Consider the following 26198-nt stretch of genomic DNA (forward strand, 5'->3'; position numbering starts at 1 on the left):
AAGCAGACTTGTCTTCACTCAATGTGTAACTACAGCTAGGTGGAAAGTTATTTTTGTCTGAATGTAGAGGTGTTAGAACTTCCTTTAAAGTGTCTTTGCATCCTGCATTATTTACACAGCTCTGGTTCACACTTGTACCCAAGGTATCATCAGTTACTTCACAATTACTATTGCTGTAGTGCAAAATCCAGAGACACTCTTCACAAAAACAAACAAAACCTCCACCTCTGTATAAAATCGAACTTAGGTACCACACTGTAGCAGTTCCTTTCAGTAATATATCCCATGCAATCATGGTTTGATAGCCAATATTCATAAACTGTGTTAACAAAATATGAAGCAATGCATCATTACAGAACTACTGTGAATGTGAATATGTGATAGCATTGTAAATGTTAATTATTTACTGATGATTGACTGTTTCATATACAGTTGTTGCTGACTTCTGTGTATAGACAGACCACATAACTTAGACTTACAAGATCAAAAATAAAAAAAAAATACAAAAACCTTGAAGATTCAAGCCTCTGGATGACTCTAAATACCAAGGGCCATTTAAGAATCACTACTCCAAATAAGAAATATCATTTCAGGCATTTAAGATTAATTTCTAGGACAAGGAATCTCAACTTAAAAAAAACAAACAAACCAAAAAAAAAAGCCAAAAAATAAAACCCAACACCTCTCAAAACAAAATCCCTCAAGGTCAAAATCAAAAAACCAAAACATCCCCTCACTTCGCTTTTTAGAATTCATCTGTCATTATTTTTCAGTATTTTTCCATATTCACAAAGCTGGGTTTCTTCTAGTTTGTAAAATAAAAGCCAAATTACATCTAGGTAGAAGCTGGGGCTTTCACAAAAACAATGGGAGCCCCAATGAATTTACACATCACTGGAGCTGTTACTGTTTTTGAGGATACGTGGACTAGAAAACATAACTACAGCCAGCTAACTGACTGGCTTGATTCGAAGAGCTCTCTCTTCCGGCTCTTACCCCTGTGATACGTGACAAAGAAACCATCGAGTTTCACAACAGAGATAGGATTTGTGTGTTGTGTTCTGATTTGGCAGTCAAATGTTTTGTTTGGTTTTGGGGGGTGGGAGGGGTGAGTTGTACAAAGTGGAAAACCTGGCCTAAGCTCATCTGATCTTTGGACACTGTTCTCGTTAAGTATAAATCCTACTTTTGAACTTCCTCCAATTGCGTGAGAGGTGAAGCCTCCCAAACAAAAAAAAAAAAAAAAAAGAGATAATTCAGGAAGAGCCATATTGAAAACTTAAAACATGTTTGTCTTAAAAGGTAAACCCTGAAACAGTAGCTCAAGGAACACCCCAAAGCAAAATGAGTTCTATCATAGTGATCAATTATCACAAGCAGACCAATGGCAAGATGTTTTTAGCTATATGCATTACATGAATTCACATCTATGCTGTGATTTACCTTTAGAACTACACAGAAATACAGCAAAGGTGGCAAGGTCAAACATGTCAAATCTTAGAAATGTTGGTGCAATGACTAACTGTGCAATCTTAATTTGTAGCCCTTGACTTTCATTACCACACTCCCTTTTCTGTATCACGGACAAGTTTATGAATACAAGCATCAAAACCATGTTTTTATTCCTCAGCATTCTCAAAGGTTTCAGATCTCAACCCTTTGAACTCTAAACTAAAAATTTCAGATACTAATTGGGTATTGGTCCTTCCCTCACAAAAAAAAAAAAAGTTTATACTGAATAGGGATCCATTAAATACCTATTAAAATTGTGTGTAGCCTGAGGCCTGCCTAGTGACAGGTAGTAATGAGACCTGGATCTGCACTGAATGAGCAGAAAAAGAAGAAATCTAATCTGCTGGTCCATTTGCTAAGTGGCAAAAGTGGCAGGGGCCTTCTTAAGAAAAATATGCTTATACAAGTAATCAGCGTGTAAAAGCAGATTAAATTTGGAATTTCTTAATCTTTGGGTATTTGACTTTACAGCTTGTTATAACTTTAACAAAATAATATAGTTCAATACAATTGTGCTTTCCCTGCTTTAGCATCCATGGTTTTCAAGCATGATATTGCACTAAGTCATTGCACGCAGTTCATGCTCTGAAGAACAGGCAGCCCACATTTCTCTAAGAACCACAGTAACCAGTGATGATGAACCAATCTCCCTTCAATGCATGCCACAAAAAGTATATAAGGAGTCCAACTTGTTACAGATCAACAAAAGTGTTAAAAAAATATCTTAGGATGAAAAAAATAGGTGTTCTGGAACAGCAAGAAACAAGTAGAGTAGAAGCTTAAAGCACATCGGTCCACTTTAAAGGCACAAAGGAACCTACTCAACATCAGTAATATTCAGGTGAAGGAAAAAGTTTATGAAACAGTTTAGATAGGTGATAAGTACAAGTATTGAAGTGCACACTATGCTTTGTCTGCCAATATAACAAAGCAATCTTTCATGCACAAGCAGTAATTGATTTGATGGCTACTTGCAATTGACGGCAATCCGGGGCCATTCAAAATAGTAGCATTTTCTTGTTTTGCTTTTGGGTTGGGTTTTGCGGGATTTTTTTGATGATAATGAAAACACCCTACCAGATCATAATAAAGGCATGTGGATAGAGCTTTTTCTGGCCTGTCATCAGTGTGGGGAAGGCCTTTTGTCCATCTTTAACTCCTAAATAACGTTATTACCTAAACAAAACAAAATTAAAAATAGCATGGGCTGCCTGCTTTCCCAGCCTGCAAACACCAGTATCTTCTAAAAACAAGTTATTTCAAAGCCGGATTAACTTACAAGGGCAAAGCTATGCTCTCACTGCGCTCCTTGAGAGCCATGTACATCCTCCAGCCCACCGAGCCCCGCAGCCGGGAAAGCCGCCCTTGCCTCGCACACCTACGCCGGGCTGCCTGCCACGGGGGCTGCCCGCAGAGACCGCATCCCTTCCGCGCCCGGAGAGCCGCGCTGGACCAAGGCCCAGCGCCGCTGGAGCGGCGCCTGCGGTAGCTCCGCGGACCCGGCGGGACGGCCGGGCGCCGCTGGCGGCGGGCCCGCTCCCTCCACACGGGGACACCAGGTCGCACAAGCCCGTAGGGGCACAGCCCTTCCCCACCACGCCCGCCACCCCCACCAACTCGGCGGGGTAAGCGCAGCCGGTGGGACTCTGGGGAGTGGTGAGGGGGCGGACCCCGAGTCGCGGCCCGGGCCAGTTCCTGTCAGCCCGCAGCGCTGTGAGGGTGGGGAGCGGGCGGGGGAAGAGACCGGCCTCGCCCCGCCTCACACCAAACCCAGCTCCCCTCAGGGGGAAGCAGGGCCAACCCCCACCCCCGGCGTAGCCCAGCCGCTGACTAAGCACACCCGCCGCCGCGCCGTGACCGGCCTTTTACCTCTCCTCCCCTCCCGCTCCCGGGCCCCGCCCGCCGCCGCGGCCCGCCTCTCCCCCCTCCCCCGCCCCACCTTACCTCGCCCCGCCCCGCCCCCTCCCGCCCGTTTGCCGCGCCCGGCGCCTGCGCGGTGTGGCGCGGCGCGCGCGGGCGCAGGAATGTGCGTTACAGTTAAATAGTGGGCGCAGGGGCGGCCGCCGCGGCGCTTGGAGCCGGTGGGGCGGCGGCTCCTCAGGGACGAGCCGGGCCGGGCCAAGTGGGGCAGCAAGGGGAGCCTCCATGGCGCGGCGCGGCTTCTGGGGCGGTGGCAGCAGCGCGGCGCTGCTGTGACAGGAGCTTGGCAGCCGGGACTGGCCTTCCTCCTGCCCCACTCCCCAACCGGGGGGCCCCGCGCCGGGCGTCCCGGGGGCGCGGCGGCGCTCGGACAGCGGAGCCGTGGCGGCGACGGCGACAGCGGCGGCCGGGAGCAGCCGGCGTGTCACCGCCTCTATGATGAAATTTAAGCCGAACCAGACACGGACGTACGACCGGGAGGGCTACAAGAAGCGGGCGGCGTGCCTCTGCTTCCGCAGCGAGCGGGAGGACGAGGTGAGCCCCGTCGAGCCGCCGCGCACGTGGGGCGGGGGGCGCCGGGCCCGGGCGGAGCTCCCGTTCTGCCCTCACCCGCTGGGGCCGCGTCCCTTTGTCTGACCGGGGGGCGCGGGCCCTTCCCGGGGGACACCCCCCTGCACACACGTAGTCGTACCGGAGCTCCCCCCTGCGACGCGAAAGCCGGGGGGGGGGGGGGGAGGGACCGGCGACAGCGCGGAGCTGTGCGGACCCCCGGCCCCGCAACCTGCGCTGGGAGCGGGGGCGGCGACGGCGGGCGCGGCGGCTCGAGTCGGCGGCGCGGCGCTCCTCTTGCCCACCATCTTGGGGCGGCGCGGCGGGGCGCGGCGCGGGCCCACGTGCGCGGCGCCCGCCTTTGTGCGCGGCCGCGGCCCCGCGCGGCGGGCGGCGCCCCTCGGCGGGGGGGTGGGGAGCAGCTCCCGGGGTGGGATCGGGATCGGTCACCGGCTGCAAGTGCTGGGTTATCCTTTGTGTGCCCACCACGCGCGAAAAACCGGTTAACGTGTAATGGCGCATTGAGGGGCAGGGCGGGGGTTTGCCCTTAAGACGAAGCCGCTGCCGTACTTGGGTGGCATTAAAAAAAAAAAATTTAAAATTTATATTTGGAAAAACTTGGGGGTGCCCCCCCACCCCACCCCGTCGCCCAAGAGAGTAAAATGGTGCTCAAAAATATTTTGTCAAGGAGTTCGGGGGCGGGAGGGGGGGGGGGGCGTTGTTGCGGTTTTGGATGTAGGAGGGTATTTCTCAGCCGGGGTTTTGTGTTGCGGCAGAATATGGGGAGGTGGCAACAAAGTTGTCCTATATTCCTGGCCAAGGTCAATTGCACTGGCCGTTATCTGGAAACTTTGCTGATGATTCCATTGCACAATACCTTTATGGACTGTCTCAGGCTGGAAGCGTACCCTTCCCTAATCTTCGTTTTCATTTTGTTGTTTAATAGCTATAAAGTAACTACAAAGGTTAAGGTTTGGTGTTGGTTTTTTTTTTTCTCTCTTTTTCTATATGCTGGAAGAAGCTAGTGTCCTATCTTATCTAAACTGTCAATTTGGCAAATTTCTTGCATATTTTTAAACATCTAATAAGGAATATACTGCAGTACGGAGAGATCTGATCTCGAAATACTGACCCTTGTGTTTAGGCAAAAATTTTGCATGGTGTTCCGGTATATGCCGTTCCCTGCACGGTATAAATACAGCCTTGGGGTCACACTGATCAGCCTTTCTGAATTTTTATAAAGGAGCAAGGTGCGCAGCAGAAATCTCAGTAGTTCTTGCTAATAGTCTAACTCTTCTTTGGTTTCAGCAGGGCCTCTGATACTCCAGCATGCTTCCCCATTTATGTGTCTTAAGTATTTATCTTCGGATGCTACTCCAGCTCAGGCTCGTTCAGAGTTCCAACACTTGAGCCACTGTTACAGCTTTCCTGCACCAGTTATAGTTGGAGGTTTATTGTTGGGGTCACCTTTGTCAGTGTTTTCCGTTCATTTTTCATTTCCTGCTGCAACTTCTTATATTCTTTTTGAATCTTCTATCCAAATGAGACCACCGATTGCTTCAAAAATTATTTATGCATAAGAACACCTTCCAAGGCTAAGGATAGTAGTAGCACCTTTGCTAGACTGTGGAAGAAGGGTGGATGCCAACACTTGTTGCACTGGAGCGCTTTGGGGTATTGCAGGTGGAGCACCTGTATGGCAGGCATGAAGCTGAGCTTTGGCATTGCGCAAGTAGACACAACTTGAGGATGAAATGAATAGGATAACACCAAGTCAGATTCGCAACATAGATTAAGCGTGTGGAAACAATTCTAATTATTTTCTAGTTAGTCACTTCCAGAAAAGCAATGGCAACATCTTGAAATCGTTCAGCTGTTTCCCAAGTCCCAGCTCCATCTGTATCCATACAGAACCTATTCCTTGGAAGTTTGATGCCTGTCTGCTGTTTGTGACTAACTTGTGTCACCAGCCACGTTCCCCAGTTTGGATGAGACTTGCCTCAGCTGTTTTTAAACACTGTTGTCTTAATATGTTTCTGTGTAGGTCTACTTCAGACTCAACCTAAACATCTTCAGTGTTTCCTTTTCAGTTCTCCAGAGATCGTACCATCAATTTTCAGCTGACCTACGTGTCCAGGGATCTTTAAGTGCAGGGTAACTGCTGCTTTGAAAGAGCACAAAGGCAGTACCGGGGTGACTGGAGGGAGAAGAGAGGAACAGCAGACTCCTGTAGAAGCTATTGGGGGAAAAAATAGTTTTCATAGTTATTTTAACCTATGGGTTTACTACCCTGTAAGCAAAGAGTTGCTAGACATTGGAAGAGAGACAATAGAACAGCCAACTGAAAGCAGTCTTTAGCAATACATTTTGGTTTAGAAGCCTTAAAGCAAGAAATCAAAATCACAACTTTTTTTGGTTTTACTGGAGGTACTGTCTGCAAGACTCTCAGCAGATCACATTCTACTTTTCAACTGGTTAGTTTCTATCTGGATGAATGAGTATCTGCAGCAATCTTCTGATACAAATCTTAGAATTAAATTGTCTTCCTACTTCATTCTGACTCTCTGAAAGGCCAGTCCATATCCAGTTGTGCTTGTGCTTTAGCTTTTTTCCTCCTTTCTTGCACTTAGCTTTCTGACATATCTGCTGTCAGCAGTCATTCCTTTCTTAGCACCTTTTGGATGGACTTGAAGTCTTACAGCCTCGTCTCCTAAAACCAGTTTTCTCTTTTTCTGATCATCATGGTAGCTCTTTCATCCCCCAGTTTGACAGCCGTATTTTTTGAATGTGGGCAACAGTTATGGTTGCCTTAGATGGAATCTCACTGTGTTGTGTAAAAGGTTACTAATACTTCTCTAGCTATACTGGGAAAAAAAACATTGTGATGGGACCCATGTTTGTCATGACTGTAAAGCTGTTGTGTAGTCATCCTGTGATTAGTGGTGGTATCTAAGTCTCTAACTTGTTCCCACCTCATGAACTTTCAACTTGTACCAGAAATTTTTAGTGCCCTGTGCATTAGATTCACGATATGTTCTTCTTAACCAAGTGTGATCCTTCTTCTGCAACTTCAACATGACATTGCCTGTTGATATCATGACTTATGGACACTGCCTCTTAATTTGGAAACTTACAAATTTCAGTAACAGTTTTTTGTGATCATCACCAATGAAAATTGGGACACTCACTAAGACGTTTAATATCTCTATTGTTAATTATCATCTAGCAAAATCTCCTTGTTATGGCTTTTTGGTCTGTTTCCTATCTGTATAGCACTACTTATTCTACCTTCATAGCCTTGTTGAAGCCCATGTTACAGCTGAGTTTTATGGACAGTGAAGCAACACGTCGAGTGAAAAAGACTGTGGTAACAAAGGATATTTGTGATACTCTATTTCCATTCATTTTCTGTTCACTTCTTTTTCTTAATTTGAAACATAGGTGGGCTCTAGAATACTGCTGAGGCAAAACTCAGTCTGGTGGTCCCTGCAGACAGTTTGAAATGCAGCTGTTGAACTCCCGCTCTCCAGCTACAGCACCCTGTCCAATTAGATTTAATGGTCTTTGCTGCCAGACTTAAAAATCGTTGAGTCAGTTCTCTTGGGTGTTGCAGGCTAGAAACTGGGCTTGCCTGCAGTCGTGCAACCTGTCAAAAGCTTCTGCTTTGTCTCGAGAGCTGGTCTTGCAGCTGAAAGCATGTGCTTGTGAGGTGACTGATGGTTGTCCAGACGCACCACTGCAAAAATCCTCCCTTCCTGTTTCTTTCTTCATCTTCGAGTGACTCCACGTATGCCAATTTACTACTATATAGCCCATCTTGGTTTAGATTTTGTAGCCTTCATGCTGTGATATTGTATGATTTTAAAAAAAAAAAAAAAATCCTGGAGGAAACCCAAATAGCCAAATAATGTGGCCAGTAGCTTCAAATTTGGGGGGTTTTGAGTGTTTTAGATCTCTTGGACTACTGTCATTTAAGTGTTGCCTGTTTTGGTCTCTCAGTGCTGTCATTTGGGCTGAGGAGAGCGAGATGTGGCTGGATGTGAGCTTAAGTGCTGGCTCCTTCTGTTGTTCTTAATGGAAATGAAGCAGTAATTGCAGGCACTGTCTGCCCTTTGAACGGAAAAAATTGCTGGAAATAAAGCAAGAGAAGTCCCATGAAAAATGAAAGAAGGCTACGTGGGCATGAAATGCGTGGGGGCTGCAGGCTTTTTGCTTTGAACAAGGCAAGAAGCTGTTAGGTGTGTGCAAAAAGCTGATGGTATTCAGCAGGCTGGGATGGGCCGGTGGATTTGTGCATGTGGAAATGCAAGTCTCTTGAGCAACTAGGAGATACGGATGGCAGCTTTAGGATAAACCCACAGGAGAACCTCTCAGTACTGTGAGGACAGACCGCTTCCACGGGTTGGAATTGCTTGTGTGTTCAGTACTGTGCTAACACTAGTTTTACATAAAATGCTGCTGTCTTAGAGTCTGGGCGGTGGGTGGGCAAGGAAATTCTTACCTCTCAAAGCAGAGAATGAGGCAAGAGCAAATAGTAATAAACATTTTTTTTTCTAGTCATTTGGATAACTTAAACAATTTTAAAAGCTAGTTTAATTTTTCTTCCATCAACTACATATTTAAAAATAACAGCTCATTTATTTGTACAATACCTTGAATATAAAACTTGAGTGCATTCTAATTAATTTGGCATCTGTAACACAGTTTTATGTAATTAAATATAGTATTGAAAGCCCTAGTATTCAGCCAGCAGTTGCTAGTGGCAGATCTAAAAAAATAATTTCAAATGCAAAAAAAAGTCTTCAAGCTTTTCAGTTTTTAATTTTGCCATTTTTGTTGTTCAGCCTTGTACAAGAGATGAAAATAGATGGGAAGGGTTTCCTGTTCCTATTGAGACAGTAGTGAGGGTAACTATTGTTACACACTTATGGGAAATGTAGATTATCTCTCTTTTCCAGTAGCAGGGCATATACTTGCATGTCAATTATTGCCTCTTAATTTTGAGGTAAAAGTTATAGGCCCCTAGTATTGTATCTCCTTTTTGGTCTGATCTAGAGAATTTTATTTCTTAGGCTGTAGAATGTAGAGATTTAAGTAACACTTGTTAGTTCTACCTTGTTCTGGTGGTCACTGTTTTATTACTTTAAAAAATAGTAGTGTTCTGCTGTTTGTTTTTTTTTACAGCTGTTGCTTCATATTAGCAATGGTTTTATTAAAGGATAATAAAGGAAAAAGTGAAATGTTATTTCTATTTGCATCAATCTAAATCATCTGAAAAACAGAAAGATATGTTGTAATGTAACCTGATCTCTAAAACAAGGGCCGAGAAGTGGTCTAGGAATTACTGTAAATAAACTTGCACAGTGGTGAAAGATATTCCATACTTGACTCAGAATTTGTCATTTGGTTTCTTTATCCTTCAGTGTAAGCTCTCAGGTGCAAACACACAGATAATGTGTGCTTTAAAATATAACTTGGAGTATGGCCGTGGCACCATATTTAAGGCTGGTGTGCTCTTCAAAGCTATGTATGGGCTGATACAGGTTACCTAGCTTGCTCTGTGGTTGCCTAATGTAATATAAGCATATTTTAAAATACCAGAGAATACATGTTTCAATCTGCATGCACTTCAGGCATACCGTGGTTTGTACTTTTTCTGTCTCACGTCTCTGCCCTGCTAACATACAGGAGGAATAATGGACATAGGGTGATTACTGCCTTAGTTTTTCCTCAGCATTTTCTTGATGTTTGGACATCATCTGTGTGGTGTAGGAAGGGTATCACTCAAAGTTAAGACCTACAAATAGCTTCCAAAATGGCTCTGATGTTTCTACAGAGACAGTGTGTGCTTACGGTGTATCCCTGTAGGCTTGCATGGTGTTCTGCAGTGGTTTAAGCTTGTGTTAATGTTAATAAAAATAATTGAATCTCAGGTTGCTGTGGTAGGGTTTATATCAGGTAACCAACTTATAAATCACAAATGTCTTATCTTTACTTCCACAGAAAAACAGCTTTCTGCAAGCACTGCATATGCACCTTGTCTTTGTGTTAGGGTCTTTTTTGACAAACTTCATGCTCCCACTGCTGGCAAGCAGTTGCAATTTCGGTGAAGAGGTCTCTGCCATGGCAGGAAATGTCAGTCTTCACTCATGCCTCTTCAGATATTGAAATTGGTCAACCATGAGCTGGTTTCTACTGCAAAACTTCGATTATTTTTTTCCAGTACCGATGGTGTTACTTGTCTATGCCATATGAATGTGTTTAATGGGATGAATAGTTGCCCAAAATGGGCTGAGCAGAGAAGGAAATATAGCTGTACCTGTCTAACATCAGGCTAAGGCGTCCTGCAACAAAACATGTTTTGTGTTTTTTTTCCTGTTTAGGAGAGGCTGTCTTTTTGAACTAGTAATACTTGTAAGTGTTTAGATACTTGAGAAAATGTCCTTTAACTTGCTTACACCATCCTAAGTTTACTTTGAGGATTTAAACAGGTGGCTAAGTTTCTGTTTGAATTGCCCCAGTTAACTTGGTGCTCAAAACTCCCAAGTTACCAGTTTCTGTGAAACAGTAGAGTGGCTGACTTCTTCAGAAATATATACAAATCCTAGCTAGAGAGAGATATGCCTATATGTGTGTGTATATATGCATATATCCCTAGCTAGGATTTGTAGCCATGTTTAAGAAAACATCTTTTGTAGATATGCAAGTCTGCAGACCACAGGTTGATAGACTTTTTTTCCAGTCTTGTTTGTAGAACACTTAAAAAGCTTATTTTAATTAGATAGCTTTCACCAGTTATTCCAACTTGAAGAAAGATGTGTTTGGCTTTGGCCAGCCACTGATTTAATGAAACACTACAATCTGACTTGGTGCTTAAGCACTTCAGTGGAACCAGTCTGATAAACATAAATACTTTCAAACAAATTTTGTCTTCAAAGAGGTATGTTGTTTGTTTGTTTTTTCCGAGTATCTCAAAGACAAAAAAGGCTAAAAGGTAACTGGTACTTGTCAAGAAGTAACCTTGTCATGTCTTTACCTGCAGCTGAATGGTCTTGAAGACTTGGAGCTCTTGTTTCTGACAAGTGCTTGGAAGCTGATCCCTTAGTCAAACAGATTATGTTGCTGAGTAACCGGTAAAGCCCAGTTCTGCTGCTCAAGATTAGGCCATGGTTTCAAGTTACAAAGAAATGGGCAGCAATGCGAGTTTTAGCTCTTTCCCTACTACCTTATGTGTTTTCTCCCTTGGTCTGTGTTGGCAAGTGAAAAGGAAGAAGGACATACTGTAAAGTGGATTGGGGAACTGACCCAGTGTGAGAAGTAAAACTTCTATAGGTACCTGTTTGTGTGGGGTTTTTTTTCAGCCAGGAGTCTCCTGTTGCCCTGTGTCTGGGTGCAAGATCCACACCCTTCGTCGCACCATGAGACCTGTCACATCTGATTTGGGAAGCGTACCAAAACTTAGGGGGAGATCTAATGTTACAGGTGACTTGAGTGCTTGTTGACGTGAGGAAATGTGTTCTGACTGACGTACTATAGTAGTATAGCGCTGTCTGTTCCTGATATGAACACTTTAGCCAAAGAACAAAACAAAGTACTTTAAATAGCTTGGGGAAGGTACTCAAATTCTGAATCACTATAACATGTTAGCCAAAAAGTGAATTTCATGTGAAATAAAATTTATAGAATAATCAAATTTTAATTGCGAGTTCAAGCAAAACTTCTTCTGAAAAAGGCTGATGTTTTTCCGCCCTATTGCCATATAGCCTTAAAATCAGAAGTTCTCAAAGGAAAAATCATTTGCAAATACGATTTTGAAGTCTTATATGCATCTATTTCTTTATCGTTCATCTTCAGAATTCTGGTAAGGTTGCACTGACTGAGATCCAAGTGTCGTGCTGCTGCTTTGAAAAGTGATCTTTACTTAAAGTTTGGAGGATATTTAAGGCTGTATTTAATATATTGTATAGACAGAACCCAGTTTTCTGGGTTGCTTTCAAGATGCTGTGCTCAAGTTAATGAATGTTAGGATTAATGTACTGCTAGTTGTTACGCCATTTCTCTGCTGCTCTGCTAGTTCCTTGTTCATTGAGGCTAAATCTTCTTTTAACCTCCCTTATAGCTGGGGACAGCTCTTCAGTCTATTGTCTGTAAAGTATTTTGCTAGAGGCTCTTGAATTGGCTTAGGGTGATCTGAAATTGGGTAGCTGCAGTCATGCCTTTCTGCCCCAGTTTGTGCAGTGTTGACCCATGTATGGCTGTGTACTGACAGCGTTGAGCATCTGCAGGCTGAAAACTAAGCTTTAATGGTATGGGCTAGTTTTCAGCCAGATCAGCTTCCTGAACTCATTGTGCCACTGTAAGGAAGAAAGCAGAGATGCTGCAGCCTTGACTTTAATTAGCTTTTAAAATGCTGTCTAGTCTGATCCCAAGGGTGTTTTTTTTTTTACTACTCTACAATAACTTTGTGCGCATTACAGGTTAAGAAAAGTCATTTTGAAAACAATTGCAGTAAAGCATGAGGACTATAAGCAATCACTCTACTGAGAATATTCTCAGGAAAGCAAAAGTATGTTCCTTACTAAGTGCTACCTGTGTGGCAATGCTATGGCAAGTTGTAAAGCTCCATTGCATTTTTTTTTTTTACTTTCTAGAATCCAAAAAGAGACAATGACATTCTAAAACAAGGGCACCTATAGGGGAACTGAGAAACTGTTTCAGAACTACTGAAATGATGAGGCAGGGATTCTTAAAATAGCAAAAAGCCTTAGATAAAGGAAATCTCTTAACTACAGTAGCAGGTTGACATGTGCTCTCAGATCTGAGATGTGTGCTTTTGCCTAAGAATTCATACAGTGAATCCTGCAAATATGATCCAGGGTTTGTAAGAGATGCTTTTCCATGGTATTTAATAGTGTTTCTGTGTTGTAGCATTCCAAGTAGTTTCCCAGTGCTCTTAAGGAAGCTCCTGAGCTGAAAACAATTGGAAGTTGGAAGTCTTAGGGAATAGTGAAATACTTCCTGCTCATATTCTTCCCTGAGCATCTGGTTATGGCAGTTTTCAAACAAATCATAGGGCTTGACTGACCATTTTGGCTGTATTTGTGTTAAACCATCTTTATGACTCCTTCAGGTGCTTGTAACTTTGGCAGACCAACCATGTAGACTGAAGTTCTCTATGTTGAGTGTGCTAAGGTAGATTATATTAACTTCCATCAAAGTGGGTCCTGTTCCTCAGAACGGGATGGATTTTTGGAGTTGGATTATTTTTTTTTATGCCTCCTAATGTTTCTGGCACCTGTGGGAACATACAATTTGTTCTCTGTAGTAGCATTTGACACACTGTTTTGTACTTAACAGGTACCTCTTGCTGCCCTTAAGATTTTTCCTATACTTTGACCAGCTTAAAGCTTCTGAAATCGTTCACGTGTACTCAGCTTCACAGAGCTTGGGAGCTAAACCCTTCATCTTCCATGCACCTGCCTTTTCCTTTCCTTCTCTGCACAGTGTTCAATCGTACACCTGAGTGATGTGATGTTCTTTGCAACTGAGCTGCACGTGCTCAGCAGCCTTTTGGGCACAAGGCATTGATTCTGTTCCTCTTGAAAGTTGTTCCTTTTAACTGCCAGTTTTACTAGAGAAAAAGGCAAACTTAGCTATCTCCATTAGGTAATTCAGCCATCAAGTTGGATGTAGCTAGTGGATTAGTGGGGGTGATGAGAGGGGAGAAACTGGAGTGTGCAGTGCATAAGAGAGGAATAGATGTGATTAGGCTGGGAGGAGGGAGCTTACGTGGATACCTAATGACAAATCAGTAGGTTCTGTGGAACTGGAGTGGAACCTGTTCAACTGTAAGTACTTTTTTCCTTGCAAGGAATACATCCACTATGGAAAAATTCCCATCCTGCAGTTGTTTTGTTGTGGGTAACTCTGCTCTCAAGTCAAAGAATCCATCCATCGGGGGTTGCTCTTTCTAGCAATTTTCAACTTTAACCATGATTATTTTTTTAATGTAAGCTGATTTTAATACAGTTATTTTTGTAAGCTGTTAATGCCCCACAGTTAAGGAAGATAGAAAGCAGTAGTATTTTGTATAACCTTGAGTCATTTTCTACCTCTTTGAGTGCTTGATATGGGGGGAAAAAAAAAATAAGGAAGAATAGCTTTTGGTTATAGCTTGTATTACTCTGAGCTGTTGCCATTTTAGTTTTCTGGAATATGTGGCTGCTAACTGTTGCGCAAGTTGCTTTTGACTTGAGAACACTAAATGGGACAAAACTTAGGCATCTTTCTATAGAAATTTTCAGTTGTTTGTCTGCAGGCTTAGCATTTATAGTGAGCAAGTCCCATGATGTCATGTGCCCTGTAATTACCTTTGGGTTTTTGGTTACCTGTATCTTGGTTAAGCATATTGATAGGTGCTTATTACAAGTAGACTGGTTAGCAGTTTCTCTTCCTCACTGCACTCAAAGGTCATTGCTATTATTGGTCTTGAAAACAAGGTAAAAACTTGGCTGGTAAGACTTAGTGGTGGAATTTTCTTTTTCTCGTCTTAGCTGAGTTTTGCAGCTTTACTGCTTCACTTGGCAGTATTGTGGAAAATAATAGCTTTACGTTAGCCTTTGGAGTAAGATAAACAACATTATAACTAGGCAAGCAGATTTGATTCCATTACTCTGGAAATCTTTTGAAGAAGCGAGTCAGTCATCAATAGCAAGGCTTTTCAGAGACATGGGGAGAGCAGTGACCACTTGCAAGTAATACAATACAAGAAATCTCATTCCTGTCTCTGCATTCAGAGATACGGCATACAGATTTCCCTGCATAGTTTGGTGGTTTTCTTCTGAGCCTAATGAGGCTATGATGTAAAATTCAGTGTGCATAGGCCAGAAAAAAATGTAGGTGTGTGAGACTGCAGTCTGTCTTTTTGGTACACAACTGTCATATGTGTGAACATGAACCTCCTCAAAAAAGACTGGATGTCCAGGAAACCTAGACCACTTATTCTCCTGGTTTGCCTACCTTATATTAAGGGAAGATGAATTGCTGGCTTTTTTTCCTGTTGATTTTGCACCTCTTTTTGGCACTTGAGTGCATTGTCAACTGACCACAGCTTTTTAGTGTCTTCATTTTTAAATGATCTGTATATTTACAGCCTAGTCATTCAGGTACTGTGGTATGTGTCTTCTGGCTGCTTACAGATGGAAATACGTGAAAACTACATCCACTGCATGGAATAAAAACCAACAACACACCAAAAACATGCAAATGAGTGCGAGATGGCTTGCTACCCTAACAGAAAGAATCTGTGTGGAGTGCTTTTCAGCCTTACCACACAATCTTGTAATTGCTAGCTATGGTTATCAGCTCTTGGCTTTGGTAGAAATTGATTGCCACTGAATACATTTTTGGTAGCATACCCCAGAAAGGATTCCTCATGCCCTAGTGGCTTCAAATGTTAATGTTACTGGGAGGGAAAAATTGTGCATCTGAAGGTCTTGAGAATATACCTTCGTGTGGTCCCCTGGATTCAGGCTGTAAAAGCACTGGGTTCACAGGAGAATAAAGCATAGAGGGAAAGATGCTTGAGAAAACGCTTCAATTCCCAGGTTAGTGGAGACCTGGATGGTTGCCAAAATGAACTCCCAGGCTGTAACCTTTGGGAGTTTATTGTATGTAAAGCTGTAAAGCCTGTCTACCAGAGTTTATGTATTTTAATGTTGATTACTTGCTAGATGTATTTGTTTCTGCTTTTTAAAAGGGTGATTTAAAACTAATAGATATACAAGCCCAGCTCAATAGACCATTGATCAGGTTGGCAGTAGTCAACTATTACATATAAAGGCATAAAAGATTCCTGGCTTTATGCTACACTGCCAGAACCAGCAACCTGATTTATCCCTTAGTAGTAATTAAGAATTTTGTTTAGCCGTAACTAAACAATGAATGCTGATTAAAACCATTCTACCAAGCTGGGAATGATTTAATGTGATATAATCATCCTTTTGTTCATCATTGTTGCTAGCTTCCACATGACTGCAGCCAGTGCTAGTTTCATCAGCAGAAAGTAATGTGTAATGCTTGTGTCTGGGATCCCACAAGTGAATTCATAACTTGATTTTTACAACTGCTCTTTAAGCATTGCCGATACAGTGGTTCTTTATAGTGATATAGATGCTCCACTTAAGTGTTCAAAAACTTACTCTAAAATTACATTTAGTAGAGCTGTGTACCATCTGGGAATTTTTTGTTAATATCAAAAGATCCTAGGGAAACCACAGGTTGTAAGGATCAGGTTGAGACGCATTTGTGTCTAACCTTGTTGCCTTTGACTATTTCTAGGATTTTAAACAGCTGAATCAAATATTTGAGTTGACTGAAAACATGAACACTTAGATCAAGAATTGTTCTGTACTAAATGAGGTCTTTGCTGCGTTCCTTATTTAGTGTAGGAAAAATTGGGGGGGAAATCAGTACAGTGGAGAATCCTTCAGAGTAGGACAGATCTTGACTGCAGGTAAAATAAACACTACAAGAAGAAAATCTGTCAGATACTGCTCTTCTAGGTGCACCTCAGTATGCACAGGTATTGTTGCGTTCACAAAGGTGTGCAGTCATCATAATTACACTCCACAGTTTCTGTAGCTGAACCTACACTGCATTTCTGAGAGCGCCAAAGGGACGTAGTATAAGTGATAAGCACTTCCCTGTTGCCTTTATCAGGGAATTGTTTTCCTATTTAATCCAGCAGGAGATGAGTTTAAAGGATCATAAAGGTAGTTGGTGAGGACTGGACTGTCACTTCAGTCATCTGGTCCCAGTCAGTACTTTAACCTTTAGACTAAGGTTCTTGTTGCTAGTCTTTTAATTGCTCTTAAAGATTTGAGCACTGACCCCGTCCCTTTGCTCCCCAGAGTTGTCCTTTGACTTTGGGGTAGGGCTTCTGCAAGTATTGCCTGGAATATGAAGTGTGTTACTACAGAGCTGATTGAGTATGTCTTACTAATCGGGATGTGTCTCAAATACAAGTTAAACTGTTTATTTCCATGTGTTCCTGAATGAAGGCCTTATTTTCATCGTCTTTGACTGCAAATTACTCTAAATCTGAGGCATAAGATGTTTTTTGGACAGGTGGCTAAAATCTTTTCAGCTCTGAATATTATGTAGGATGGGTCCTGCAGACAGTGGTTTTTAAATTGGTAGATGTCAATGATATGACCAGGTTATAGAGTCAAGTTAAGTGAAATTGAAGGGAAAAAAAAATGTTATTAAATTTAGAAATCATTTAAAAATCAATGTGTTAGTTTTTCCTCTTACAGAAATGTTAGAAGAAACCAACTTGGACAAGGGCCGATGAAGTACTCTCCTGATAATTTAGTTATGCAATATTGTAAGCATGCCATGCTAGTATAATAGTTCAGTTACTGAAAAGAAGCTTGTCTAAGACTGAAAATTAGAAATATTTTCAAAGGTCCTTTTTTTTTTTTTTTAGCCAAACAATGCCATTTCAGAAGAACTATTTTAACTTCTGTGTGATGAAAATGTCTTAATTTTCACACTTTGTCTATATGACTCTTAAGACTTAGTATTGGAGAATATTGTTATTAGGTTTTTTGTACATCTTTGTTCTTGTGCATATTGTTTTGTGTATTTCTCACATTGTGTCTTAAGCATGTGATGAAAGTGTGTGCAAGGAGATTACAATGACATTGTCTTGACTTAGTTGTATTAAAAAGACTAGATGTTAATAATGTCACTCTTTTTTTTTTATTTCTTGCGACTCCTGATTGCCTATTATATTTCATTTCTAAAGTCTATAATCCATCTGAGCTATATTTAACAGTCATTTGCAATTATTTATAGGTGCTGTTGGTAAGCAGTAGCCGATACCCAGATCAGTGGATTGTACCGGGTGGAGGAATGGAACCAGAAGAAGAACCAGGGGGAGCAGCCGTCAGAGAGGTGTATGAAGAGGTAACAAAAACAAAGCAAAAAAAAAAAAAAAAAAATTCCAGCTGCTTTCTGGTGCTGCTACCTTCAGACAGGAATCAAGAAGAAAGAGGGAATTCTACCTCCTTTATCCAGGATTTGACTGAGACTTCCAAAGTTGTGAAATTCAAAGAACTGCAGTTCTGTATGTTAGAATTGGGGTGTAGTGTGGTGAGGTGAACTAACTAGCTTGCTTCCCAGCACGCTCTTGTTTCATAGCTAAATTTTTGTCTGCTTTTATAAATGCTTACTGGAAGTGCAACTGTGACTTTATGCCAAATGACATATTATAGTAGTGTAGCATTTCTGTGTTTGTTCAGAAAATGTTTGACTTGCACCTTTTCTAGAACAGACTGAAGGTGAACTAACCATTAATGTGTAGCTACATAAGAAAGAGAAATAAACAGACCTTTGAGGAGATTCCAAACTATATGGATTAGGAAGTGATTTATCTGAGCAGATGAGAATTCAACAATAAAAAGGGCTTGTTAAGTACATTTAAGGCTGCTTATCTATAAAAAAAGCACATAGGTATAGTCTGCCTTTCTTTCTCTGCCCCTACTCCTAGTCAAAACAGAGCTTTAAGTCTTGGTGAATTAATGCAGTTTCCCACTAGTACAGCATTTAAATTTCAAATTCAAAATTCTGGGGTTTTTTACCTTGCTATTTATTTTTCCTAGGCAAACTGTTACAAATGTTAAGTGTTACTTACAGCCAGGACTGTAAGCCAAATAGAACTTCAAGAAAGATCAGAGTCGCTTGATTTAGCTAGAAATTATGCAGTGCAGAAGTGACCACAGATCAACTCTTAATTCTTTATATCATATTTCTTAAATAGAAGGTAGAAGGTTTTGCAGAAAGCAGATGCATCCTGGCAAGTGAGTGAACTACAGATTTCTGCTAGTCTTAAACAGTTTTCTGATCCCAGTTTGACTACTGCTATTCACAAAACACACTAATATTGTTGCTAATTAGTATGTATAATGACTTTTTATTAGCTGTGCTATCTAGTGGTTTAGCTTGTTTACCCTTAAGGCTGGTTCTGCTGGTTTGTAGAAGCTTGGGAACTTAATGTAGATGCAACTTGCACCAAATGCTGCCTGCTATTTGGTGTCAAATGAGATCTCTTGTGAACTGTGATTCAGTGACCCTCTTCCCCTCTTACACGTACAACAGACTAGTTCATCATCAATGCTCTTAGCAGCCTTCATGCAGCAGGGCTCAAGCATAAATAAGCCTCACTGATACAGAGTTATTCCAAACTTTCTGTCTGTGTCCAGGTTTGCTGGGGGAGCCCATTTCAAGCTGCCCAGGACATACTCAGACAAGTGCTCATGTATTTCTAAAAGTAAAGGAGGTAGCCACAAGGCAGTCCATTTGAAAGGAGCAAAAAATTAGGATTCTAGGAATGAGTCGGCAAAGATTTAGGCTTCTAGGCAGTCATAGCACCTCTGGGGAAAGTCTTGGCACTTGCCACTGTCACGAGTTGATGGGTGGGATTAAAAAGCACAGGATCACTGCATCTTGTGAATGCTGGTAGTGTTAATTGCTGATCTGACCTAAGGCACAGTCTGAGATGAGGGATGGTAAAATCTCATCTCGGTGTCAAACCAGAGCTGACTGAACTATGGTCCCATATGTTTTTGGTTTTGTTTTCTTTGGTGGTGAAGAATGGATTGTCTTGAAGAGACCTGTCTGCAGTTAATATGTCATCAAAGTTGCTGTGGGCGTTTGACCACCACTCAGGTGCCTGAATGGTCTACTGTCTCAGCTTGCAGGGAATGCAGTGCTACACACAAAGCTCTCGGGCTGACTTCCTAGCAAAGTAGTGTAGCAGTGAGTTGTGACCTGGGGGCTGATAACTAGTTTTCTGCTACACATGGTTCTGCCCTGAGAATATTCTGAGGAACACTTCCAAGTCCTGGCTTTGCTGGAGCTCTGCTTGCAAATTTCTGCAGTGGTGCAGTGGATGGGCCATGAGTGGTGGAGAAGGTTAAGCTGGGATAGACGAGGAATGGGTATAGAATATTACTGGATGATACATCATATAGTATAAACTTAGTACAAATTTCTCTGTTAATGTAAAAGCCCAAGAGTGCATGCAGTGCCCAGACACTGTGGACTTCTCTGGTTCATACAGATACCAAAATGTTAGATGTTTCTGATTTATCTTTTTTCCCTCTGCACATGCTTTCACACCAGCCAGTGGGGGGGAAGAGCAAATCAGACAGTGAAAAATAGGAGTACTTGCTGTTATGAAGTGAAGCAGTCCTTCCATAGCTCAGTGTTGTTCTTGCCCTCACTTCTTTCTCAGGGCAAAGCAAGAGACTTTCCCTACATCATGGTGGGTCTGGTCAAGAATTGCAGTACTCGCCAACCCTAGGCCGGTTTGAATCCTGAAGATAGAGGTCAACCTCCTTTACTCATACACAGAGCTCTTTTTTTGATCATGTTTTGTTGAAGTGCTGTCACACAAAGCGACTCTTAAAACCAGCTACATATAAATGTCGTTTAGGCAAATGCTTTGATTACCTTTCGGTGTATTGTACGTGCCATGGTTTAACCCCAGCCAGCAGCTAGAATCATGCAGCTGCTCCCTCACTCCTCCCTAAGTGGGATGAGGGAGAGAATCAGAAAAGTGGGGAAAAACTCATGGGTTGAGGTAAAGACAGTTTAATAGGTAGGGCAAAAGCTGTGCACACAAGCAAAGCAAAACAAGGAATTAATTTCACTGCTTCCCATCGGCAGGCAGGTGTTCAGCCATCTCCAGGAAAGCAGGGCTGTATCACACGTAATGGTTACTTGGGAAGACAAACGCCATAGCTCTAAATGCCCCCTCTCCCCCCTCCCCCGCCTTTTCCCCCAGCTTTATATGTTGAGCATGATGTCATATGGCATGGAATATCCCTCTGGTCAGTTGGGGTCAGCTGTCCCAGCTGTGTCCCCTACCAACTTCTTGTGTACTCTGTCTACTCACTGGTGGGGCAGTGCGAAGGGCAGAAAAGGCCTTGAGAGCTTAGCAACACCCAAACCCACCAGTGTGCCATCAACACTCTTTCTCATCCCAAATCCAAAACATAGCGCTATACCCAGCTGCTAGCAAGAAAGTTAACTCCATCCCAGCTGAAACCATTGACAGTCTGTTAAGCTGTTCTGTAGCTGCTTAGAATATGTGTTGTCATCAAAATTTCAGTAAGAGGCTTTATGATAGAAAAGCTGCATGTTGTAAATGACTCAAAAAAATACCAACATCATCAGTGTTTGTACACCGCAAGAGAAACTATTTCTAAAGGTAAAGAAAAGAACCCACCAAATAAGAAGCTCTTGCGTGGTGCTAGCACAGGGGTATTTTGCTCCATAGTTAAACCAATTTTTATTCACTTTTACTCCAGTGGCTATGCTTTTTTTTATTATGGTCTTTAGTAAGACACAAACTGCCAGCTGTATTCAGCTCTGAGCTGTGTTTGCAAATGCATAAAGATTTTTCAAAGGTAGGGTCTTTAATAAGCAAAAATCATTTGGTGACACTTGTTCTACAGCTTCGGAGTTTCTGGGGTTTGATAGCTTGTGTAGCTAATGAGCGTTAAAAGCTCATATCTTAAAGTAGAATATTCTTAAGCTACAGGCTGAACCTTGTGTGCTGCCACTAGACTGCAAAGTGACATTTTTAAAGAAAAGCCAGAGTGGTGTTCAGGGTTTTGATTTGAGCCATGGAAATTCATACTAACCTTTCTAGAGATGCATGTCCTTTCTATTTTTGTACTAAGGTCAATGTCACCTGGCAAGCTGGTTACAGTACAGTGAACTGTTACGAGTTTGTGAATGAATAAACTTCATCGGAGGCACACTGTGGCACTGGTTTGAACTGTTTCTTCAGTATTGGGTTATGCACAAACTAAGCATCGTTTTCCATTAATTTATTAAAATGGAGAAATCGGTAGTGGGAGTTGTAATGACGTTTCTTAATGAATGGTAGGAGTGCTAATAGCTCAAAATATAATAGCCCACTGACTCTAAATATCCCTCACTTTCCCGCCAACAGTCATGTAATTAAAATCCTTGTTTTAAAACCCAAGCGAAGATCTTTGTAGTCAAATCTGTATGCACTGCAGTTGTCCCATAGCCTGTCTGCCTGTGTGCATGACTCCAAGCTTCTTCTTTTTTTATCCTTAAGTTCTGTTCATGATGGTGACTTGGGTTTTTACCTCTACTAAATGTTTAGTATGAATTTCAATTAAGCTTGTCTGTCACTTCATGGATTACAGTAATTAAGATAACCGGTCAAGTTCCTTTGGTACAGTGTTTTTCCAAACCTCAAAGTAGAGTAGCAAAATGAAGTTAGGGTATAAAGCAATCCCAGAAAGGTATTAAACCTCATGTAAATGAGGAGCTACTCTGTTAATGAATTTGGAGCTTAATCTTTAATTGAGTAGTGTGAAAGATGGAAATAAGAGTTGTTTGCACATGTGGTGTTCAAAGAGAAATATGACACAAATAATAAGGGTGACAAGCTGATGATGTCCAGCCTCTTAAATGGAAGGAGCACCCTCCCACTCCCTTTTCTTCCTGCATCTCACCAAAGAAATGAGACTTTTGCTTTGTTTGTACTTAGTAGTATATTGAAATGCCTACCAAAAAGCATGCAGTCCTTCCAGACCTGTGTGAATATAGCTTCTGAGAAGGAGAGGCTGATCCTGGAGGTTAATCTGCTGCAACAAGTGAAAATGGCAGTAATATTACCTAAGACCTCTTGCAGGAAATAGAGGAATCTGTTCCAGTGGGCATCTAATATTTGCAAAACGATTGGGTGTTAGGACTAGGTAGACTAGGAAGATAGTTTAAAAAATAAATAAAACCTCATTTCAGCTGCAAGATTGCGGCAGGTACAATGAAACCCTTTGGGTTTTATAAGAGTATGCCAGAAAGGGCAGGAATAGCCTTCAGGAGCCTAGCCATTAAAGTACTATCCAACAGATCCCACAGTTAAAAATAACTCTTAAATCTTTCAGATTTTAACCAACTTTCTGCTCTGGTAGACTGTTAGCCTAAGAATTAAACTGCAGCGTGACTCTTGCTCCATCTACAGGACACAAAAGGCAAGTCTGACTGCACATAGGTGTCTGTAGTATGGCTGGAGCTGCCAACAGTGAAGGACCTCCAGGCCAGAAAGATTATGGGATGAAGTGGCCATATTTTTCTCTTGGCATTGGATTTAGACTAATATGTGCATGAATTCACATTTGAGACCTTGTTGACATAGTACTCATAGACTTCCTTAGGGAATCCTTCTGGGGAGGTGTAGCACTTAATTCAACAGCTTGTCTGCCAAAAGAAATGCTGTTTTTTCAGGCTTTTCTCTCAAAGTTTAGACTGTCTCACTTGCTTATTGGAGCCTATAGGATTTTGTTTACTTAAAATACAGTTCTTTAAACAGCCATGGGCACATCATGGTCAAAGGAGACAAAATGGTGTAAAGTCTAAGAACTTAACCAGTGTATTGGATTAGAAGCTTATGATTAGGAAAGTGGGAACTTTATTTGACTTTCTAGGGAAAAGGCTGAAGCATTTCTTGGTCCTCTAGCACTTAATTTTGACACGTTTTGGAGGAACTATGTTAAGGTGAGAACCTGGAGGAAATATTTCTGTTAGCAAAAGCACTTTAAAAAAAAAATCACAGTAAATTTAATGGTACTTCTTAAACTGTGAAGATGATTCAGTTCAATATGTTACTTTTGGAGAAAAGTCATGAGACCCTAGTTACCACCGTTTTATACTTTTTTGTGTAGAAGTTTCAAAAGACACTACAGTTTGCGGGAATGATGCTACATTTTGGAAGCCCATATCTTTGCCTAAAGAGTAACTAGGCATCAGTGACAGTAATCACATTGACATAGCAACATCTTTTTGCACAAAAGCTTCATTACAAGCTTTGGGGAATTTTTACACTTAACGTAATAGAGTGCTTTTAGTTGTTTCCTTCAGAATTACTCAGCTAAGAGTATTTGTTTAAACCAGTGACTTACTTAGAGGGAGAATAGAGAAGCTTTTAAGTAAATTCCACTTAGAGTAACACTGACGATAAAGTCACATTGTGACTATGGGGTACTAGTAAGTTGAAAAAACTTCTCTATGAAAGCTGTTCCGCATTGGTAAACTTACCTGGTCAGTGTTTGAGCGGTTTGTTGGCTATCAGTTAATTGTCAAAGTCCTGCTCAGCAGTTCAGAGGCGGCCTCCTGCATGTCTCCAGGGCGAGTGTCTTTGTCCTTCAACAGTCCTGTTGCCATATACCTGCCTTTAAAAAAATCTGTGTGATGTAAATAAGGCCTTGGCTAGGACTTCTTAAAGAGTTCTAAAATCTTGAAAGTTTTTTGGGTTGGTTTGAGAAACCTGCAGAGTCTATACTGGGCTTTCTGTCATGCTGTTAAGCTGTATCTTGCCATATCTTTAAGGATATTAAACAATCTTGTTCTTTCCAGCGACTTTAGGGAAGAAATGAAGAAATTGCAAAACTTGTGCAGCTAAAACCGCACACTTGGACACCTGAAGTATTAAAAAAAGACTAAGCCCAGAGATTCATATTGTTACTTTTGATGGAATAGGATGATGGGAAAATGCTATTTTAGTTATTTAGTTTGCCACAAAGTAGAAACCTTAAAGGATACAGCCATTCCTAGATATTGCTGCTGGAGAAGAAAGGCAAGAATTGGGGACAGAAGCATAAGTTTGTAGCCTTTTAGGTTCTGTTTCACTTTTTTAAAAGATACTGTAACGTTGAGGAAATTAGAACTGATTGGTGAAACTTAAACATTTTTTCAGCACATGTTCCTTTAGGCTAATGAATGCTTTTTCATTACCCAGTATAAAACACAAGGAGTCTTTAGTGCCTGTTGTGGCATAGCTGACCATTTTAGGTCAAAATAAGGGTCTGTCACTTTCATAATTAATGTGCTGCCTAATCAGTTATCCAGCAGGTCCAGTTATGTATTTCAGCTTCATGAGCTCTAACAGGTATCTCTGCCATCACAGCAGATGACCAGAAGAATATTGCATGTAGTCTTGCATTAACTTTAGGCTAGCTGTTGCTCTAGATCAGCAAAATGCTTGTTGAGTTGCAGGGGCTGTGATCAGACTTCCTTCATCAAAACTGCTTAATAAATAACACCAGCCATCTGCTTTCTTTAAAAAGAAAGACACAGAAAACATTCACTTGTAAGATCTTGATTTGACTTACTGCTAAAGCCTGCCCAGTTGTCTGTCAAAGTTACTCATTAAAATGTAATTAAGATCCATATGGTCCTTTATATAAAGATATAAGACATCAGTAGCTTTCTTTGGTTAAAGCTGGAAACAAAGACTGAAGGCTGGAAAATGTCATCTTAGCGCTAAGAAGCTCTATTTTAAATATCGGTTATACAACAAGACCAAAAAAATCTAAATATGGCTTTGTCTACCAGTAGACTACATATGCTTTTATGTCTCAGGCATATGGACTTGGATTTGCTTAGAATAAATGGGTGATCATAAACTACTTCTTTTGGAAGAGGCATTATATATTGCTTCTGGAAAAACAAATCCTAGAGTCTTAGAACATAAAGACCACCTTAACTGTATTGATAAAATTTACTAAGCGCAGGTTGATACACACAGGGGTTGTTTTAAAACATTGGAGTGAAACTCTAAATTCAAAGCCTTTTCTAATGCTACTAAAAGGAAAAAAGAATTAAAACCTGTTTCTAGAGAATTGGGGATATAAATTTGGGTTTAAGCTTACATGCCAAAAGCTACACTTTCATAGGAAAACCAGCATACATTAAGTTGTTATGCTACAATATCCACCCAGAAACCTAAATTTTAACTTGTTATTGTATTTTGAAGACTTGGACTTGGAGTTGTAATGATTCCTTCTCTAGACTTATTACTATACTACTTTAAATTCTCTCTTGTCCTATATAATTCCCTGGATTATTTCAGTATTAGATGTCATTTATCGCTTTAATAAAATACAGTATGCAAAGAACATGGTAAGTAAACCAGTATATTATTCTGAAAACTTGAAAGATTTATGCATTCTTTGATCCACTCATTAGGACAAGCTTTTGTGTTCTAATGCTCAAAATACTCTAAAACTAGAAACTCCAGAAGCAATGTAGAACTGTCTAATTAAAACTTATGTTAAAACACTTGGTTAAATAACACTAATAAGGAGGAGTAATTCACTTATGCTGATGTA

General features: G+C 41.4%; 1 protein-coding gene across 2 annotated transcripts in view; it reads left to right on the forward strand.

Moving 5' to 3' along the window:
- The first annotated feature begins 3562 nt into the window (after positions 1-3562).
- The window catches only part of NUDT4 (nudix hydrolase 4), a 30631-nt gene continuing 7995 nt past the window's right edge, over positions 3563-26198 (forward strand). For both annotated transcript variants that reach the window (XM_082499126.1, XM_082499127.1), the window contains exons 1-2: positions 3563-3966; positions 17842-17952. In XM_082499126.1, the coding sequence (XP_082355252.1) occupies positions 3868-3966; positions 17842-17952 (210 nt within the window). In that variant the 5' untranslated portion in view covers positions 3563-3867. The remainder of the gene's footprint in view (positions 3967-17841; positions 17953-26198) is intronic.

This window comes from Vanellus vanellus (assembly GCF_965231255.1).
Source record: "Vanellus vanellus genome assembly, chromosome: 1".
NCBI classification, from domain to species: Eukaryota; Metazoa; Chordata; class Aves; order Charadriiformes; family Charadriidae; genus Vanellus; species Vanellus vanellus.